At 42.5% G+C, this 14,858-nt stretch overlaps 1 protein-coding gene across 5 annotated transcripts in view; it reads left to right on the top strand.

Annotated features, from left to right (window-relative positions):
* Positions 1-14,858, top strand: part of DOCK11 (dedicator of cytokinesis 11) — a 1,707,663-nt gene that overhangs the window by 1,286,931 nt on the left and 405,874 nt on the right. For all 5 annotated transcript variants that reach the window (XM_069612850.1, XM_069612848.1, XM_069612847.1 and 2 more), the window contains one exon: positions 5,384-5,566. In XM_069612850.1, coding sequence (XP_069468951.1) covers positions 5,384-5,566 — 183 coding nt within the window. The remainder of the gene's footprint in view (positions 1-5,383; positions 5,567-14,858) is intronic.

Here is a 14,858-nt window from a genome sequence, read left to right as displayed (position 1 = left end):
TGATTACGTCAGCACACATCCAAAATGCCCTCTAGCAGGGACACTGGACGTGCATAGTGGATCTGAAGAACACCTACCTACATGCACCGGTCTATTCACTGCACAAGAAGTTCCTACACTTCTCTTTACCGGGCCCCCATTTCCAGTACAAGGTTCTTCCCTTCGGAATGAATGCGGCTCTGTGAGTTTTTATGAAATTAATGGCTCAGATGGCAGCCTTGTTAACGTCTCAAGGGGTGCACATTTATCCCTAATGAGACACTGGCTGGTCAAAGGAGAGATCTTTCAACAAGCACAGCCGTTTCTTCTCGGCCTATTGTTTAACAAGTCTTTCAGTCAATCAGAAGAATTCTTGCCCGATCCCAACGCAGAACATCAGGTTTGTGGGCTTCCAATGGGACTCGACATTGGGAAGAGTTGTTTCCCACCTCTGAGAGAATTCTAGATAACAAACGTGCAATCTTGCATTTTCTGAATTTGCCCAGAAACCTCAGCATGGGGGTTTCAACAACGTCTGGGGCTGGTGGCAGCATCAATTCTGTCAGTGCCCATTGCACGGCTCAAAATACGATGCCGCCAACAGTACCTCAAAGCCATTCACATTGCATATTGCTTCAAGCCGGTCACTTGCACAGTGACCTCATTACCATAGTGGACAAACTCAGTCGCGTATCTCACTCAAACCGTGAGTGGATACGGAAGACGTTGGTGATGAGAGGTTTTCCAGAGTTGGGAAGTTCCTCTGGTGGATTTATTCACAACATTGCAGAACAGCAAATGTCATCTTTTTGCATCATGGATAGGTCATGATTCAGGATCTCTTGGGGATGCTCACCAGAACACATGGTACCGCAGGATGTTTTATGTCTTCCACTCATACCGAGACCCCTGGCCAAATTCTGTGGTGCTGCCCACTGCTCCACAATCCTGATTACGCCCAATAGGCTGACCCACATTTAGTACTCAAAACTTCTGAAACTAAAGGCCTTTGGCCCTCTTCATCTTCCAGTGATCCAGGACGTGCTGAGCCAGCAGGAGAGGCAGGTGTTTCTTTCCTCCCCTCAATCACTAAACTTAGCAGCCTGGTTCCTGAGATGGTAGCTTACGGAGAGTTGGGGCTATCTGATCAAAATCTTTCTATGATTCAAGCAGCCAGGAATCCATCTACAAGGATTCACTACAAACGTAAGTGGACTCACTTTTGCTACTAGATGCTGGAACAATCCTCAGATCAGCACAAGGCTTCCCTGGATAATATCTTATTGTTTGTTTCCTACCTGTCTTCGTCTGGAGTCAAAGTTCTCTCATGCAGGTTATAGTTCTCAGCGATCGGGGCATATTTAGGCCCACATCTTCCAATCTGGGAATAAAAAGGCATTCTGAAGGTCTTCTTCATCTGCATCCTCCAATTACTAGACTTCATCCGCCATGGAATCTTAACATAGTGCTTGCAGCCCATTCTCATGCGCAGTTTGGGGCAATGTCCATGGCTGACGTTAGATTTCTGTGTTGGAAAACATCCTTTTTAGTGGCAGTCACTTCTCTGATAATAAGTGAAATTCAGACTCTCTCTGCTTCATTGCCTTACACAGTTTTTCATAAAGACAAGGTGGTTCTTAGAACACATCCTTCTTTTATGCATAAAATTGTATACTCCTTTCACTTAAATCAGGAGATTGTGTTGCCTACATTTTTTCCCTCTCTGCAAATAGAAAGGAGGAAGGAAATGTCACACTCCAGATGTGATGCGCTCCCTCAGGTTTTATTTAGATCGGCCCAAGGGTTTCAGGGAATTGGATAGACTTTTTGTGACCTTTGGTGGTTGTCAACCAGATGCACAAGCGTCTAAAGCAGCCATCATATGCTGGATTGTATCTTGCATTGAGTCCTGCAAAATTCAGAAGAAAACCATTCCCAAGGAACATGCTGTTAGAGCGATGGTTACGGCCATTGATTTTCAGAGACATCCCCTCGGCATTATCTGAAAAGCCACTATTTGGGTTTAACCGTCTGCTTTTGCAGGCTTTACTGCATGGATACAGCTACTAGGTCTGATGCAAGATTCGGGCAGGCAGTCCTTCCAGAACTTGTTTGTCTAGTTTTATTTTCCGGCCTCCTAAGGATATTTGAATGCCGTTTAATTTCCTATTAATTATGGAGGAAAGGGGAGGGGATGTTGGAGTAAGAAAATGTTTCTCACCTTAGTGACTTCTTTATTCCTAGTCCATAGAACATGAAAATTCGCTATTTAATGCTGTGCAGAAAAAGAACTCCGGTCTCTTCATCAGAAGGGAGACCCCCATAAGTATGGAAGACAGAGGACTATGGATTAGGAGTAAAAAAGACACTACAGTGAGTAACAATTTCTATTATGTGGATCAATGTGTGGGTGCTGGGGGACCCATACCAAAAGTGAATTTACGGTTATGTCCGAAAACAATCTTTTAGAGGAAGTGATAAGAAACATATGCTGTCTGCCAACTTGACACAAGTGAGAGAAGGTTGGAATGAGGAATGTTGGTTTCAAATCTAATATCTGGTTTCTCTCACAAATTGCCTGCTGTGTGGGGTTTCATGACAGCCAGGATCACATGAACTGAAAGGCCATGTAGGCCAGGCATGGAAAAGGCACATTGTGAGCTGGCAGCCTTTCATTTTCAGCTGCACATTAAAAATTCTGTGTGCAAATCAAGGGAAAGACACTGATTCAAAAGGGCCCTGCATGTGATTGATCAAGCCCAGAAACATTGAAGGATGATTCTACATGAAAAGTAGGCCTTTGCAAACACTGAAACTGCAATGTCTAAAAGTATGCGCATTTCACAGCTGGAAATAAAGATATGGAGAAAGGTTTTTGCTTGCAAAAATGAACATATCATGAGATGGTCCTTCAACATTGATGGTGAGATCCAGGTTATTAAAAATAAATAAAAGGCTTCACATGAAAGAAAATACAACAGATTGAAAAGGCAATATTTTCTTTCAGCTATCAAATTTAAAATGCCTTATGGGCCCAAGGAAAGGTCACCTTCACCAATATACGTGGCTGTTGCTTGGGGCATGACTGTATGTTTTAATTTCCTGAGAAGGAGTCAGTTGCTATACAGAACACTCAAGCAGTAGAGTTTTATTGGAGGCCTGTTCTGTGAGATAAACAGCAGGATGATCATTGGCCTTGAGAGAACAAAGGCGGAAGGGTTTACTCCAGGCTTAAACTGACAATGAGGCCACAGAGCCTGGGGAAGATGTTTCAAGAGAACTTAGACCTCCATTAGGAAATGAAAGTTAGAATTTGCATATATGTTTGAACATTTCCTTCAGTTTAAATGGACTATCATAGTTATTCATTTTCTCAGCTACGATAAGTCACACTGTGGCCATTCTGGTGTAATTGTAAAGCTTATTACAACCCCGTTATGGTGATGTCATTTATATCTAAATCCTGTTATGAAGCCAAAAGCTGGGGAGCTGGTAGCTTATTAGTTACCTGGGTAGATATTCTGGGGCCTGGGACCCTGCTACCTCGAACTCTCTTTCCCTAAATACCTCCCTGCTAGAGCTAGAGCCCTTCAGTCGTCTAGCTCCAACTCTCTAAAGATCAGATACTTTTTCAAGCAGAGAGTGGGGGTAGATCTCTCTCTTCTGGAGGAGCTTCCCTCTGGAATGAACTCCCTGCCCCTCTCAGGCTTGAACCAGATCTCCTTAAGTTCGAGAATCTTCTCAAGACCCTCCTTTTCTCTTCTTCCTTCCCTCTCCCCCTACCAGCTAATGTATCCCTCTGCCACATTTTGACTGGCTGCCTGGTTCCTTCTGAGTCATAATGGGCTCCAGGCACCACACCCAGTCTACTACAGCACTTCATTCTCCCATGACCCGTCCCAAAGCTGCACTTGCCCTGCGGGGCTCCCCCTCCTAGCCTGGCGGGGCCTACGCCTATACTGAGCCTGACCAAGCCTGTCCTCGCACCTAGCATGTGGACCTTCATTCCCTGCACTCCCTGCTTTCCCCTGACACTTGTCTACCTGGCCTCCCCGTACCACTCGCCTAGTCCAGGGGCCCTCTTCCCCCTCTCCCCCCAGCACTTTTGTGCCCTCCACTCTTCCCATCTTAGCATTAACACATTCCCTGTCCCCCTCCACACTCACCTGCACTTCCTTCTTGTTACTGCACTTGCATGATCCAAATGACACAAGGCCTAGTAGGACCGTTTTCTGTTATTCTTCATCCCAGCCCCCTGTAACCCCCTTTTTAGTTTTGTGGCACCTTGGAACACCATGTGCTGTATAGGTGCATTACAAATACCTAATAAATGAAGAAATAACTGTCCCCACTCCCTAGAACTGGCCTTTAAGCAGAGGGGTGCTGAAGGTAACTGAAGCCTGGGTTAACAGTGCCAGTGCTCCTTTATCCCTATGGGAATGGTGATTAACAGAATTACTGGCGCCTGACTTCCCAGCCGCCGGACTTGTAATAGCGCGGTGGCACCAGGAAGTCAGGCATCCCTAATTTTTTACGGGTCCCGTGGCAACCCGCCAGACCCGTAATGAGGCCCAATGCGAAGTGGCACCAATAAAACTAATGAGGTTTTTCATTTTAAAGAGCATTTTGGGAAGATACGAATGACCTAAGAGCTTTATATCTGACATATATGTCTGTGAGAGTTGTATGACTAACTAAATACCTAAAGCACACTGGGTTTGCTACGTGTTTCCTTTAAAAAAAGTCATCCTAACAATAAAGCTTTTACAAATATCAAGCATATATACTAGGTTAGCCATCAAAGACTTGAGCTGTCGGAGGGAATTACTGCTAACGGTGTTGTGGACCAGCCACACTTGGAGAAACACAATAGGCTTCATGTTTAAAAAATGACAACCAGTAAATTGAAATTAAAATGCTGCTCCTCTGGTAATCCACTGGCCTGGGCCTAGTCAGCCTTGCTATAAATACTATTGTGGACATATATCCCCTTAAAAATAACCCCAGTTCTAATGCTAGAGAGATAGTACTAAAGAGCCTGTGAGAGTTGTTACCTGAGAGGGAAATAAGCTGCCAAAAGGGATGGTTAGAGGATGCGAAAGAGAAGGCACAAGATGGTAGTGAGAGACTGAGGAAGAGGAGGTTCATTAGAGAGAGGAGGTGTGCAGAAAACGCAGGCTGTGATATGGGGGGTGATAGTGTTGTAGAGAGGGTGGTAAGGAAGGACGTATGCCTTTAATAAGGAAAAATGAAAAATTCAGGGACTCATATTATTCTCCGACTACACTATTTGATGGATTTTCCCGAATGTTTTCAGTCAGGTTTTTTCTTGGGGAAGATTTTTTTTTAATTTTGTGATATACTGTATAGTTTTGCTAATTTCTTTGTTTTCGTTTTGTCTTAGTTCCCCACGGCCTTTTTTAAAGGAAGGGTGAATATGTGCGCTGCCTTCTGCTACGAGGTTCTGAAGTGCTGCACATCGAAACTCAGCACCACCAGGAACGAGGCCTCTGCGCTCCTGTACCTTCTGATGAGAAACAACTTCGAGTTCACCAAGAGGAAAACATTTCTGAGAACACACCTGCAGGTTCGTGATATTTAGGCATCAAGGAGATAAACTTAATGAGTATTTGTAACTTGGCCTACTTCTTTTTTTCTAGTCAGGTCCTGAATGCCACATTTAGACGAGCTGACAGGCATGGCCAATGGGAGAAGGGGCTGACGGGTGTGCAGCACCAGGGCCAGATTTCCTCCATTGGCCCAGAATGGGCTAGGGCAGGGCAGCCAGGGCAGATGCAAGTGGAAGCGATTGGCCTGGTCTGTGAGAATTCCCCCATGCTGCTCTCTGCTTCACAAAGAACACAAAGCAGCATTGAATGCAAACAGGGAGCTTGTGTTCGACCATAGGAGGGTGTGGTGTGGGTCTAGGCGATATTGAGGCAAGGAGACAGAGGATACATTGCTGGTGGAGTGGGTGAGGGGCAGGTAAATGCTAAATAAGCTTAGAGGCTGTCCTAGCCCCTCCAAACACCCCCCCTCCTTCAGTAATCATGGGCACTCCCAAAGGAGTGGGAATATCATCTTCCCTGTAAGCCATACATTTAAAAAATGCCCAGCCCAGGAGGAAAATAGTACAGAGAACCTGAACTGGGCACTGTTTCAGGGGGTCTTTTGGAAACGTGTGCTTAGACTGCCCAAGGAGGTCCTACATTGCGCAATCCGATTTGAGCTTGGCTTGTTATCCATAGAGGCCATTGTGAATTGAAAAACATTGGGCCTCATTATAAGTATGGCGGTAAAGCAACAATGGTGCCGGTAGCGCTACTGGCACCGTTGCTACCGTACCGCCATACTACGAGTTCTGCTCGCGGGTGCCCTTGCAGCCACGAAGCCTGACCTGGTGTCCATACCAGCACCCACGAGCAGAACATGATGGTAGCACCGGTACCGTTATTAACGGTACCAAAGCTAGCACCCTCCACATTCCCATTGAGCCCTATGGGGAATGGGGAATGGGGAATCATTCGTAATGACCCGGTAATTGCCTGTTTCTGGTTGCCGGAAAAAAATGATTACCGGCAGCAGCCGTGCCTGTACTACAGGCACGGCTAGCGCCAGCCTCATAATGAGGCCCATTGGCTCTAGTCTCAAAAATAGAGAATGCTCAAGAAAATTCATTGTGGTGTGCTTTAAAACTACTTATTGAACAGAAATCAAATGTAACTTTTAATTAATGGATATCTCTATGCTAGGCATTGCTGGAACAAATTGGATCTCACAAAGAAATTATGACAATAAACCCTATTAAATTGAAGAACACATTCTGGGAGTTAAATTGGATAACCACAATTGAAGAGGTTAAAAAATAGAAACAGTTTTCTCAAATTCTATTTTATGAACATTCTTTCAACACTATCCCAAACTACATATTTAAATTTCCTTGTACTTTTTGGTGACTCCATTTCTGAGACTCCGACTCAACATCTTCCCAACAAATGAATTAAAAACATGTTTAAAAAAAGAAGCAACTGGTTAACCTTTGCCCAAGCCTACAATAATTCCTTATGGGAATTCATGACGAACCTAGACTGGGTTGAATCCCATAAACCAGCCACTACAGCATTGTCCAGACCCAGAAAATACATCATCACACCTGATCCGGACCCCCAAAGCTGTTACAGAGACATAGACATGCGTTGGTTGTTATTCCATTTAGCATTGACATTTTGAAATTCTCTCTCTTATAAAATCTTTTTTCTTGGCTTTATATGTTATATAATTTGTATTCAGTGTCATTGAAGTTTATTTTGGAAAACGAGTGCCATAAAAACAGACAAATAAATAAGTTTTGAACATGTTACAAGAAACAATAATTAACAGATTAAACATTGTGATAAAATTAATAGCAGCATAATATGTGAAATAAATAGCAGCAAATAACTAAAAAAACAGTAAAAGTTGCTCTTTCAACAGGCTACTTCTGAATTTTACCGCTCCTTGCAAATGAGACAATTACCAAAGTGCTGGTGAACATTGATTACATATCATGGGAATAAAAAGCGTTAAAGGTTCTGTATATGCTGGACAGAAAAACACAAATGAAGCGTGTCCTCTTTCTAAGGACTACAAAACAAACCATTACTTCTGTTCTGGTTAGACTACTTTACAGTAGCTCCTATTAGCGACAGTGCATTGATCAGACTCTTGTAATCAAATGTCTGGCGTGTTTACATTTGGCAATATACATCTTTAGGGAAGCCCAATAGAACTACCTAAGTAGTCGTTCTACCTTTTATTGAGGGTGGGTCAATATTTCAAAACATAAGAAGGTAGTTAACACATATCAACAGTTTACAGTTGTATTCATTAAATCGAAACTGTAAGTGGTATATTTAAAGTCATATTTTAATTCAATAATTTATAGAAAAGATACATTTTGAGTTAAGAAATGATGGGACAACCCCATTCATTTCGTACAATAAAACATTCACACAATGTCTAAAAAGAGAGAAAGACTGTTTAGTCGTGACACATTGATTTGTATATTATGATATCAAATATCTAGTAGCTTTGAATGGATATAATGATCTATGCAGAAAAAAGATCTTCCACTTGCAATGATCCTTATGCCCTATTATGAGGCAGTTATTTCGTCAAGCTAGTAGTTGTTACACTAGATGGTTAAGTAGAACTCGACATGTTTCAGTTCTCTGGTGATTCTGGGAACTTTCTTCAGGAGTATTGTCACTGTATCTAAATCATTCCTTACAGTAAAAACAAACATTAGTAAGAGGTGTATTTAATACATTTATCATCGGATATCAGTTCCTATTACTGGTATTGCATGGCGGGTTTGGATCTGCCTACTGCAACTGTTGATATGAAACAGAAAAACAGAAAGAAAAGGGATAGGAATATTCCAAATAGTTCTGTAATAATTTCAATTTACAAGACAGGGCTAGGATAATTAATTACCTAGTCTTGTCAGAGGTGAGTGGCTTATGAGGAGGTAGGGATCCTGAATTAAGCAGGTTTTCGATCTCCTAGGTCTGTTGATAACTCGAAGTTGAGTTATGTTACGACCTGCAAAGTTAATATGCATATTTTAGTGAAGGTTACTAACAGGTTGGCTCCAGTCTTGTAGGAATGTACATTGAGAGGACAGTAGATCAAGGCTTACCTCATAGCATGTGATGTTGGAACTTCAAAAGTCTTTCTATATATAGAGGGGCTTCGAATGTTCAGGCCACGTCTATTTGTTTGTCTTATGCTAGGCGGGTGGGAACAGAATGTTCTCATAAGTCAAAATCTGTAGTGAGAGCAAGAGCCTAGAAAAAACGGCAATTGGATCTATTATAGCGTTAAGTTTACCTGTAAATTAGTAGTTTATTGATAGCCAGTGCGGATTCCCTTCTTAATTGTAAGTCGCTTACCTGTATTAGTAATCAGGTGATGTTCGGCTCATATGTGGCTTAGGGCGGGTATGTCCGTATTCCTTTAGTTTTCTGAATGCGGTCGGTTCAATTTAGGGTCTGTGTAGATGAGATCCATAATTGAATCTGTAAGGAGAACGTGAGTGGGCTTTTAATGACTCTAAACGTTTTCGTAGCGACCGGCGTGCTTCGTTCGTATCGCGTTGATAAGGTCTATATTGATTTTCAATTGATTTAAACGGTTATGAAATGGCAAGTTACCTGTTTTAGTTGGTCTTTGCACTAGCGTCCTTCCTTTTCTTGTGTCCTCTGCCTGGCACTGTCTCGATCGCAGGTGCCATCTTGGGTAGGGGGTTAGATATAAGCTCTCTAGTCCTTTTTTAGTTTTTATTAGTTTTTATTAGTGCTGGTAGGATTTACTACTACCGGTAGTTTTAAATGTCTACGACACATTTACAATGAAGGGTACTAAAGACGGTATTTTGTATAAAAAAAATGTTTTTTAGATTACACTGTATATTCTGTGAATATCTATCCTGGTAACAATGAAACGTAGGCAGGAATGTAATCTAATTACATAGCTTCTTTTGTATATGTAGCAACCAGGAGATGATAATTAGCTACTGGGGTGCACATTAAACCCTTATAGAAATATAGTATCTGGCGCTCAGATCTTATGCCATTCGATGGCTTTGTTTAGCCCTAGTTCATCACTTTTGGTTTGGAAAATAAGTCTCTGTTCTTTTTCTAGTAGAAGATGTTTCTTCTTTGTTATGTCATTTCCTTTTAATGTTAGTAGTACTGTCCATTTTATGTCGTCACTTGAATGGTTTTTATCTATAAAGTGTTTTACCATGGGGGCTTGGATGGTTTTATTGCGTATACAGCTCCGGTGTTCTATGATGCGTGTTTTAATTTTTTGAACAGTTTTCCTATATACTTTAAACCACATGGGCAGGTTATCATGTAGATAACAAATTCTGAATTGCAATTAGAAAATTGTAATTTTTTCCATGGTGTAGGTAAACCTATTTCGATTCTTTAGATTTGTTAGTGTATTTACGCACTGAGCAGCCACCGCAGGGATAATGGCCAATGACTGGGCTAAGACCCCATGTTTTAGTTAGGTTTTCAACTTCAGGTGGTTTACTTCTGAATTTACTGCTACTCACCCTGTTTCCTATGGTGGTAGATTTGCGATATGCAAAAAGTGGACAGGGTAGTTCACTACTAGATTATGCAAAGATCTTCCATTGTTTACGTACTATATTAGTTATGGAGAGGCTAAGGTTGGTGAATGTATTCACACTCACTATTCTTGTGTCTGGTGGTTTTTTAACTTTGTCCTCAAGTAATGCTTCTCGATTGTTGTTATATGCTCTTTTAGCTGCCCTTTTTATCAGTTTCTTAGGGTAAAGTCGATCTTTCAGTTTTTTAGAGAGAGCTTGTGCTTCTTCCTCGTAAGCTTCTCGGGTGCTACTATTTCTTTTTATTCTTAAAAATTGGCCATATGGTAAATTGTCTTTTAGATGTTTGACATGATGGCTATGATAATGTAAAAGGGAATTTTTGTCTGTAGCCTTATGATAAGGCCTAACTAGTAACGCACCTTGATGGTGAAAGATGGTAAGATCTAGAAAGTTGATTTTTTTCTCTTTCGATGTTCATAGTAAATTGTAAGTGGCAATTTTGTTGGTTAAGCCAAATTGCAAAGCTATTGGCTTCATCTTCTGTCCCGTTCCAGATGACAATAATATCATCTATGTATCTGGCCCATGATTTTAGATGTTGGATAAATGGATTATTGGCATAGATGTATTTCTTTTCGAAAAGTTCAACATATAAGTTCGCTACACTTGGGGCCATAGTGACTCCCATGGCCGTTCCTTCTACTTGTTGATAGAACTGGCCTTGAAATTCGAAAAAGTTTCTGGTTAATGAAACTTCTATGCACCAAAGGATAAATGACATTGGTACTGGGTCTTCATCTAGTCTAGTTAAAAAGAGTGTTTACATTTGGAACATATTAAATAGCGTGGAATGTGGCCTTAGGTTAATGTCTTCTATAGTTTACTTAGTTCTTTTCCCTCTCTACTCAGTAAACCTCTTCCAATCCCCCTATTCAATAATCACATTTTCCAGCTTAACTGTGTGCTGCCTCCATAATATTTACATTCTAGTCTGAGTCACTTTTAATAAAATATATTATTTTCATTAGTTTTAAGCACGTCTCACTGCAGGACACATATTGCTAAACAGCAATGCATAAATCAAATGCTTTAATCGATGTGTATTCTACAAGACTGAGGCATAGAGCTACATGACAAGACATTGGGGGCCTCATTACGAGCATGCCAGTCCGGTAACAACGGTGCCGGTAAGCCTACCAGCACCATTGTTACCGGACCGGCACACCCCGAGTCTGCGGGCGGCTGCCAGGTCTGACCTGGGGGGTGGGACGGCACACGCCCACAGACTTTCCGGGAAGCACCGGCACGGTGCTTCCGTCATCCCCATTCCCATTGAGTCCGATGGGACGCAGATGGGAATGGGAATTTACATTTTTCCGGCGCCTGACTTCCAGGAACACTGGGGTCGTAATCCCCCGGTGTTTCCATGGAGCCAGGCTCCGGAAAAAATCATAACTCCGGCGGCAACCTGCTGGTTTAACCAGCACGGCTACCGTCGGAGTTGTAATGAGGTCTTGGGTGTCATTGCAAGTTCGGCAGTATTCCAACAGTAAACCCGCCGAAACATGGCTAAACGGAATTACCGTTACCTCCACTTGTACCTGAAGATTTACTGCAGGATTAAAAGTGGTGGTAGAGCGGTGTAAGTCCCCATTTTCGGAGTCATTGGGACTCCATGGGCATTTCAGCAATGTTACCTCCAGCTGGTGTTAATGCTGCCGATTTTTGGTAGTAAGGTTGTGGCTTAAACTCCAGCATTTTGCTGGAGGTTTGTCCTTCACCGTACCAAACCTATAGTACAACGGTAACAAGACAGTAACAGAATTACCGCCATGTAACCAGCATTTAACCTGCACCGCCGTATTTGTAATGAGGTCCAATGATTCTCAGAATATATACTCACTCGAGGTTACCAATTAGGCATTAATACACCAGTTTACATTATGCATATTATTTTTATTTGTTATAGTCATGTCACACAACATGAAGAGCATTTTTAAACAGCACTTAACAATAACCTAGACCTTTTTTCTATGTGCATGTTACAGGACTGAGGCATAGAGCTACATGACAAGACATTATGGGCCTCCTTGTAGGTTTGCCGGTATCCTGGCGGAAAATCCACCCGTATAGTGACAAACGCAGCTACCGTTTCCGCCGCCTGATATCCCGGCAATACCCGGATATTACAGGCAGCGGAACAACTGGTAAATCCCCATTCCATGGAGTCCCATAGGACTCCATGGGGGGGGGGGATTTGCCAGTATTCTCGGCACTGACGTTACCAGTGCCGAGAATACCAGCTGTTTTATGCCGGTGGAGGCCTGAGTTACCTCCAGCTTTTGGCTGGCAGTAAGTCTGGTTACCCCCAACGGCATACTTGTACTCTGCCGTTTCGGTTAAGTGCCGGTATTGGTAAATACCGGTTCTTTATTAGCAGACCATTGATTCCAAGAATATACCCACTCGGGTGTTACCAATCAGGCATTAATACACTTGTCTCCATTATGGAGGAGGCCACCATAGCATAAGGTTTTACATCCTCAGATTTGAGGGTCGGGCACTGGAGTAGGGTGTAGGTTCCATCTGCTCCATATATGAGCTGTAGTGTGAAAGCATGCGAAGCGAAAAGCCAGGACTGTATCTTGGTATTATGCCTGAGCGGTAATGAAGCCTCAGATGCAGAGTCACATTTTGCAGCTTGTGCCTGTTGCAATTTTACTGGCTTAAAATGGCACAAAGGCCTCGTAGTGTAGATAGGAGAGCGGTCTGAAGAAAGTACACAATGCTGAACACATGACGCCACCGGATGGCATTTAAATACAATGCATACAAATGGTTTCAGTTGTGCAGTTCATATAATACCATCCGCGCGTGGTAAGGGGCTTTGGGTGCACATTCCCAGATTCATAGTTGGAAACATATATTCCCATTTAACATGAAATTAGGAAAAGTGAAGAAATGGAAAGAAATTACGAGTTGGACAGTATTCTGGCGGTAAATCCACCAGAATACTGCCCAACGGAATTACCGTTACCGCCACCTGGTCCGGCAGAAGTCGATTAGTGCTGTATCGGGCATTTTTGGTGGAATTACTGCTCTGGTAATGTCGCTGATTTTGCCGATTTTCAGAAGAACGTGGGATGATTTACCTCCAGCATGGTGCTGGAGGTAAATCCCCCACTCCAGGGCCAAACTCATAGTATGGGGGAGCAGGAAAAGTGGCAGTAATACTGTTACCGCCAATTGTTTTCCGCACCACCATACTTGTAATGAGCCTGTACTGTAGCAGAGATGCTGTTCATGACGCAATGATTTTCAGTGTTTTGCGTTTGCAAGGCCGCACTTGAATGTTTCTTTTAATGAAGTGCCTACAAGACTCCGAAGAGAGGAAAACCAGACTTTCTTTTGCAGTGATTGTATTTTATACTGCAAGGGACAGTAAATGCAACACTATTTCCTTTCGACTCGGGAGCCACCATTAGAGGCTCGCTCTCCCCCAGACACAGGGCCACTGCTAGGAACCCTGGATTGCAGCAGTGCACAGTTTTCATGCAGCAGGCCTGTCCATAGGGACAAAGAAAGGTAAGATTTTCATTTCCAAACAATGATGTACTCATTGGCTCATTGGCGGAATTACTGTTACCGCTGCGTTACCACTTAGGAACGGGAGGTAAATCATCCATAAGTGGTGGTATTCCCCATTTCGGGTTTGGCTGAATGTCTGCCTTGGTAATCCCAATGGCAGTATGTCGGCCATTTTATTTAGGTAAACTGGAGGGAATACCTCCCGCCAAGTGGTAAATTCAATGCCGCCACTTTTTTACAGCACTGCCAAACTCGATCTTGGAATGAACCCAATAGACTGCCCTTCTTTAATGATTGATGAAGTTGGTCAGCAGGGACTCTTGTGGGACACATATGTGCGTTCTCAGGCACAATTCTGAGAGCGCATGCCGTTGGACGATATGTCATTGCAATATATACGTTTTCGTGTAAGTTAAGGTACTGTTAAATGTCATATTCATTCAGTAATCGTTGTGATTGTCTTCTCAACATAGACGTCATTGGAACTGGTAACGCAGTGGCATAACATACATGTTTAGTTTTCTGTCAAGTAAACAAGTTTCATGTTTCTCATTTTCTTTAAATGCATAAGTGCTATTAAATGGGTCAGACATGGTGCCGAGTTATGTTTTTCATGCTGCTTCATAGCTGTGGAAACCTTTTGCTACTATTGAAAATATGTGCGTGGTTTTCATCAGTACAGTTTCATATGTGAATGGGTCGGTTTTTAACTTCTATTTCCCTGTTGTGGTGGAGAAAACACAGCATTTGAGGAGATGTTGATGTGCTTTCTCTACCCCATATGTTACACCCATTGCGCCCAGCCCTCAGCGTCTGCACACATTTGTCTGTACAAAGCCCTCATTTCGTGTACAACCCTAACTGCATTCCTAGCCTGGGTGTGTTTACACAGCCCGTACTGCATGTGAAATGCATAAGTAGTCCTAAACATGAAAAATGTCAGTGGAACGTTTGGAAATTGTAGTGTAATATGATATGGATCTCTATTTACATTTGAATACAACCAGAACGGTTTAAACCACTTTTTTCGATGGGCAAAAATCCGTCAAAAATCAAGAGAAAATGAATTATTCAAAAAGTTTTTTTTTTATATAAAAAAGTGTTGTTTTCTTCAAACTTGTAAGCGTTCCAACAGGAGGTTCAAACTTACGCTGACAGCTCCCTCTCT

This window comes from Ambystoma mexicanum, chromosome 5p (assembly GCF_040938575.1).
Source record: "Ambystoma mexicanum isolate Mex_15411 chromosome 5p, UKY_AmexF1_1, whole genome shotgun sequence".
In the NCBI taxonomy this organism is placed as follows: Eukaryota; Metazoa; Chordata; class Amphibia; order Caudata; family Ambystomatidae; genus Ambystoma; species Ambystoma mexicanum.
Note: the sequence above shows the minus strand (reverse complement) of the source record. Positions and strands in the feature narration are given on the sequence as shown.